This window comes from Petaurus breviceps, unplaced genomic scaffold (genome assembly GCF_028583685.1).
Source record: "Petaurus breviceps papuanus isolate PSGF00001 unplaced genomic scaffold, PetGlider_PUasm1.0 90825, whole genome shotgun sequence".
In the NCBI taxonomy this organism is placed as follows: Eukaryota; Metazoa; Chordata; class Mammalia; order Diprotodontia; family Petauridae; genus Petaurus; species Petaurus breviceps.
In genome coordinates, this window is record NW_027187353.1 from 10,270,736 (window position 1) to 10,277,590 (window position 6,855).

Consider the following 6,855-nt stretch of genomic DNA (forward strand, 5'->3'; position numbering starts at 1 on the left):
TGGGGCAGGAGAGTCCCTGCCTTTTCTCCGCCATCTTGGTTCTGCCCCTTCAGTCTTCAAAGAAGATAACTACCATGGAAATCAACTTTCTTAAAATTTTCTCATCCCACCCCTATTCTGCCTCCTAACCTGAGCTCAGAGATTTGGGCTCTTCATGTGTGAGGTGGGAAAGGGGTTATACAGATAATCTGGAATGTTGGGCAGAACCTAGACCTAGGAAACAAGTCAGTACATTCAGCTCCCCCCACTGTAGTGTCTTTATCGAATGGGTACAAGGTCACATGCATCTGCCCTGGGGACATGTGATGCAGGAGTAAGGGGAACAAAAGTGGTCTAAATGTAATGGCAAAGGCAGGCCTGCTACCAATAAAGATGATGGGGGTGAAAGGTTAATTCATTAATGGAGGAGCAATTTGTCTGAAGAGCCATTTAAGTGTGCAGATCAAAAGTCGTAAAATATCATTTCCAGTTCATAAACTCCTTTTGACTCAGATAAAAGCGTCAGCAGAGACCTCGGCATGTCACAGGTTCCCGGGGGCTCCAGATTGCCTGCTGCCTGGCTCCGAATCAAATCACCAGTAGGCAGTGCTGTTTCTGAAAGCCCAGGCACTTCTAGAAATTTCACTAGGTCAGCTTGATTCAAGAGCTGATGGGTGCGAGTCCTGAAATGACCACAGCCTGAGATGAATAACATCCCCAGGCAGGAAGCAGGACAGAACTCTGAATCCATTCATTTCAGTGATTCTCAGGCAGCTCTAGTGCAGAGGAATTGTCAGGGGCCAGAAACCTCAGGTCCAAATCCTGGCACTGTCTCTTACTATTTATACATGGTGGAGCAAGCCACCTCTTCTTTCTGATCTTTATTTTCCTCATCTGTTAAAATGAGGCAGCTATTCTAACATCCTGCCTCAGTGCAGAGCCATAACTAGGGTGGGCAGGAATTTCTGAGGCCTTTCTTGTGTCATGGACCCAGTCTCAGAATAAATTTGTTCCCTATATTATGCTAAATTATGCAAATGCTAAATTTCAGTTAGAAGTTAGTGAAAATAAAGATGCAGTTTTTTTCTTCAACTTCATGGACCCCCTGAAATCTATCCATAAATTCCAAGTTAAGAATTTCTAATTTGGAAGGTGAAAAAATTTTAACAAATTTATTTCAGCAGCAGAAACAATTAAATTTAACTCCTGGTTAGGAAATAGTTAAAATAAGAAGCTACTAGATTGGGAGGGGGGTGTTGTTGATGGCACTCATTGTTCGACATTGTAGTAAATAATGTCCCCCTTCTGTCTGACTGAATTTGTCTTAAGTGCATGTTGAATTATTTTTATACTGTGAATTGTAAGGTTGATTTGTGGGTCCTTTTTATATTGTTTGCCCTTAATTCCATGATCTGTAGTGAAGGATTTGCTCTGATGTATTCCTGTGACGTGACGGTGGTCCTGGATGCCAGTGAAGGACCATTTCTGACATGTCCTACTGAGTTGCATAAACTTTGAGTACAGTCCAAGCTGTAGACACTATGTCTGTTGGCAGAGGACCAGATCAGCTAAGAGACTCATCATCATATACCCTGGCACCAGGAGGTGACAAAGACTTTGGCCACAGCAACTCACAATGCCTGTCTACTAGGGCTTGGAGAGGTCATGATCTCTATTTGGTGAGGTAACAACAACAGAAAGGAAATCATGGATCATTTAAAGTGCCAAGATTAATTGTGGAGAATAATAGGGATATTCCCTATCTCATAGGAATATCATCAACAAAGCTTTCTGTAAACCATACAACATAAATGTGACCTGTTGTTATTAGAGGCAGCTAGTGGCACAGCGGATAGAGCCATGCATTTAGATGTAGGAAGATCTCTGATACATCATAGCTGTGTGACCCTGGGCAAGACATGTGACCTCTCTGGGCCTCAGTTTCTTCATTAGTGAAATTTGAATAATAATAGTACTTAAAGAATTTTTGTGAGTATCAAAGGAGATTACATATATAAAGTGCTTCTGCCTGAAAGTACTATATAAATGCTAGCCTTTATGATTAAATAACTGTTATTACCACCTTCTAAGCAGAAGTAAGTTGATGGCACAATTCCCTGAACCTCTGTAGGATTTCTGAGTATTTGAAGTATTGTTACATTGTTACATAAATCACCATAGAATGTAAGCCTCTTGAGAGCAGGGGCTATTGCTCATTTTTACTTTGTGTCTCTAGCCTCAAGCAAAGTAAAGAGCTATATATATATATATATATATATATATATATATATATAAAATGATATATATATCTTTGCTGATGATGCCTGAGCAAGACACAAAGAACAATCAGGCATGTGGGGAGGAGTAGTTCAAAAAGTGTTTAAGTGCTTACCATATGCCAGGCACTTTGCTAGGTGCTAGGGAAGGAAGGAAGGAAGGAAGGAAGGAAGGGGAAGGAAGAAAGGAGAGAATAGTCTCTGTCCACCAGGTTGCATTCTTTTATTGGAGGGGGGAGGTTGTTCGAGACAATATGTATACAAATGAATACAAAATATATAAAAATAAATGCTAAATCATTTTGAGGGAGTAGGACACTATCAACTGAGGGGATCAGGAGATGCCTTGTGTAGATGACAACACTGTGATTTGAAGGAAATTAGAGATTCTAACTTGGAGGGATGAGGAGGGAGTGTACTATTCTTCACCCATAGTCCCCCACCTCTCTGCAGAGGGGAGGAAGGTTTGTTTCATCATCTGTTCTCCTGGAAGAAAATCGAAAATCTATAAAATATAGGAAATCATATAGGAAAAATCACACAGAAAGGTTCTGTGTGCTGTGTATAATCCCATGATGTGTAGTAACATCCTTTGTCACTCAAGCAGACTACTGATGAAGTGACTACAAATCAGATATACTTGCTATCTATGGTGGGAAATATGATTAGCAAATACCCCACCTCCTCCTCCTTCTTCTCCTTCTCCTCTCTCCTCCTCTTTCTCTTTCTCCTTCTCCATCTCCGTCTCCTCCTTCTCCTTCTCCTTCTCCTTCTCCTCCTTCTCCTCCTTCTCAATTTTGCACCTTTTTCAGGATTTCAGAACTGGAGACAGTGAATAGAGATACCAAGCAATGGCATTATTTCCAAATCTTTTCCACTCTAGCCAATGGTGTCTTCTCAAAAGTCCTTCCTCAACAGCTCCATCATGGAGATCACTGAACTTCTTTGGCTGTTGGAGAAAATACAGCTCAGAGAAGGAATGTTACTTCTGTGATGATACTGGCATTCAAAGCTTTGATCCTCAGCCCTCTAGGGAGGCTAGGGGGTGTCCATTCAGTGCTGATTCCCCTACCGGCAGAGAGTAATCAGAGTATATCTTGTCTTTCAGGTGGACCTGGGGAAGATGGAAAGGTTTGCTTTTTATGAACAAGCAAAAAAAGCTTTTGCTGTGGTTGCAACGGGGTAAGTATTTGAACCAAGGAAGGATGGGAGCCAAAGAGCATCTTCCCTGTATCCTAAAAGGTTAGGAATTGAAAATCTTCTCTCTGATGGCACAGGAATGTTCTCTTTCCTCTCCTGCCTCTTTGTGCTCACTAGCCTTTCCCCCAGTGTAATATTAATCTTGCTTCTAAAATAACCTTCCATCTACTCTGTATATATCATGTATCCTTTCTTTATTATCATAGAATAACAGCCATCTTCTTTTTTCTTAATTCATTTTAAATTTAAGTACTAAAACATAAATACACAGTAAGAAAAGAAAAAGAAACATATAAACTTAAATACAAAATAAGGAAAGAAAAAAGCATTTCCATGTGCACAGCATAACACAAGAGGTTTCAGAATATACAGAAATAAATTTCCATTTCAAAAAAACTTATATACTAAACACTATGCATTGTGTCCTGAGCTGTCCATCTTTGTTTCCTTGTGAGTTTTCTTTTGTTCTCTACTGTGTGCTTTTGTACTTTCTTTCTTGATGTCTTTGTATCTTCCAAGCTGTTCACATGTTGTCCCCCTAATTAGAGTGGAAGCTTCTTGGGGGCAGGGACCAGTCTTTATATCCTTAAACCTTATCACTATCTTTGGCGTATAGTATAGTACTTAATACATTTTTATTGACTGAAAGACTTTTGCTCTAGTTTTCCCACTAGTTTACTGTAAGGGGAAAATATGCCACCAGAAGTGCAAAATATGTGAATCGTTTTTGCCTATGTGGTGATGTTTAGTCCACCCTCGGTGTTTGACATGCATTCTTTATGTGGGTGCTAAATGCTTTTTGTTACACATTTGATATGTCTGTCTGTGCCTTATAATGTCAGTCCCATGGACATGTGGAATGGAAGCAGTTTTCGAACCTCCTTTCTTCTCGGAGGATAGTGGAGGCTTTTCCTCATGACCTCTAGAGTAGGCACCACAGGACTGATGTCCCTCCTAAGGTCACAGGCCACACCATTCTTGATTCTGTTTGAGGAAAAAGGGAAAGAGAAGTATAGTATGATGTAGGAGAAGGCACACTGGTGACCTCGACTCTAGGCCTGATTCTGCCACTGACTCACAGTTACCCTTAGGTAAGTAACATGCCTGCTCTAGGCCTCAGTTTCCTCATTTGTAAAATTCTGGGGTTGAACTTGATAATATCAAATGGCCTCTCTAGTTTTAATGTTTTTAATGTTACTTTCTTAAAGTGTATCCTTCTTCCTTCACTCTTGTCTTTCCTCAATCTGGGAACAGGACTCTTAAGGCTCCTCCCTCTTCTCTGTCTCCTCTCCCCTTCCCTGCCCTCAGGGAGATCAATTTGTCCAGTATATCTACTTGTCCATTGTTAGGCATCCTCAACTCTTCACTCTTCCTCACCCCTTTCCCAGACATCCATTATCCTTTGTTTTTTCTTTTTGGAGAGGGGAAGGCAGGTCACTTGAGGTTAAGTGACTTGCCCAAGGTCACATAGCTACTAAGCATTAAATGTCTGGGCTGGATTTGAACTGAGGTCCTCCTGACTCCGGGGCCATGATCTATTCACTGCGCTGCCTAGCTGCCCCTATATCCATTATTCTAGTCGGTCTCCACACCACCCGACTTTAGGCCCTTATTCCCTCTAACTTGGACCATTGCCACAGCCTCCTCAATGGTCTTCTTGGCTCAAGTATCTCTCTCCCCATCCCTCTTTTGCTTGGTCATTTTTTTCAACTGTCTGACTCTTCATGACCCCACTTGGGGTTTTCTTGGCAATGATACTGAAGTGGTTTGCCATTTTCTTCTTTTTTTTGCCATATTCTTCTCTAGCTCATTTACAGATGAGGGAAATAGAGGCAAACAGGGTTAAGTGACTTGTTCAGGGTCATACAGCTAGTGTCTGAGGTTGGATTTGAACTCATGAAGATGAGTCTTCCTGATGCCAGATGCCAGGCTCAGTGCTCTCTCCACTGCAGCAATCCACCTAACAATCCAGTACATCTTTTACACAGCTGCAAAAATCTCACACAAAAAATAAACAACATAGAAATTAAAGACCAAATCATGTTATCAAGTATGTGTGACCATGTTAGACTCAGGAGATCCAGTGGCTTCCTCTTGCTTCCAGGATCAAATCCATACAAATTCCTCGGTCATTTGGACTCTCCAGCTGTACCCCACCTTTCCCAACTCATGAGACATCACTCCCATCATGACCTCTGTATACTCTGGCCCAGGGGTGAAGAACCTGTGGTCTTGAGGCCACATGTGGCCCTTTAGGTTCTCAAGTGCAGCCCTTTGACTGACTTAGAACAAATCCTTTCATTAAGGGAACTGAATCTGGCCAAAGTGTAGCACTGGCTCCTCCTAGGTAACATTGTCTGTCTCCAGGTTTTTGCACGGGTTGTCCCCCATTTCTGGGATATGATCCCTTCTCATTTCTGTCTATAAGAATCTAAAACTGCCTTCAAGGCTTAGCTCAAGTGTCCCTACTACATGAGAATTTCTCTGATCCCACAAGATGCCAGTCCCTCTCCCTCATTCCCATTCACTTTGTATGCATTTTATATTTACACACATACATATGACTTAAGCTCCTTGAGGATAGATAGACACTGGGTCATTTTTTTCATTTTGTCCCTAGTGTGGTATTTGGCTAGGAGGAGGCATCGGGCACAAAGTACACTTGTTGATTGACTCATTAATTCATTTTCCAGAGAAACAGCTCTATATGGGAACATAATCCTCAGGAAAGGTGTGATTGGCCCACAGGAGCAGCACTAGGACCTGAAGATGAAGAAGACCCAATAACAGCCATCAGAAGACACAAGCATTCCTCAGGTCTAGAATGACCCCTTACAGTAATGCATACACATATTGGTTCATGTGAAAGTGGAGGGGAAACCAGACTTTGGCTCTAATGTTAATTAAATAAATACATTTTCTACTTCTTTTCTGTTTCCTTCTTTGGTTTTTCATTTCTCTAGTAAGTAGCCCTTTTAATGCAGATATTTCCTTGGCTTCCTTCTCTCATTTCTCTAGACACCCACCCTTGGCAATCTCAACCTCATCTTTTTAATTATCACACCTACATAGAAGTCTCCCAATCCTTTTAGTTATGACTTCTTGTAAACCTCAGCCCTCCATCTCTGCCTTGATGTTCCCATAGGCACCTTGAAATAACATAACCTTCCCTCCCCCAAACCTGCTCTTCCTCTTGAATTCATCGTTTTTGTCCATGGTACCACCATTGACTCTGGCTTCCATGTTCATAACCTTGGGATTGTCTTTGACTCCTCTCCCTCACTTCTCATATCCAGTCACTTACCGAGTTCTGTTGGCTCCATCCCCTTGGCATCTCACATTCATTATCTCCTTTCTAATTCTGCTGCCACCACCCTAATACAGATCCTCTTCCCTTCCC

General features: G+C 41.6%; 1 protein-coding gene across 1 annotated transcript in view; it reads left to right on the top strand.

Annotated features, from left to right (window-relative positions):
• Positions 1-6,383, top strand: part of FUOM (fucose mutarotase) — a 41,778-nt gene extending 35,395 nt beyond the window's left edge. The window contains exons 5-6 of the mRNA XM_069071541.1: positions 3,364-3,437; positions 6,149-6,383. Of these exons, the coding sequence (XP_068927642.1) occupies positions 3,364-3,437; positions 6,149-6,215 (141 nt within the window). The 3' untranslated portion in view covers positions 6,216-6,383. The remainder of the gene's footprint in view (positions 1-3,363; positions 3,438-6,148) is intronic.
• The last annotated feature ends 472 nt before the right edge of the window (positions 6,384-6,855 follow it).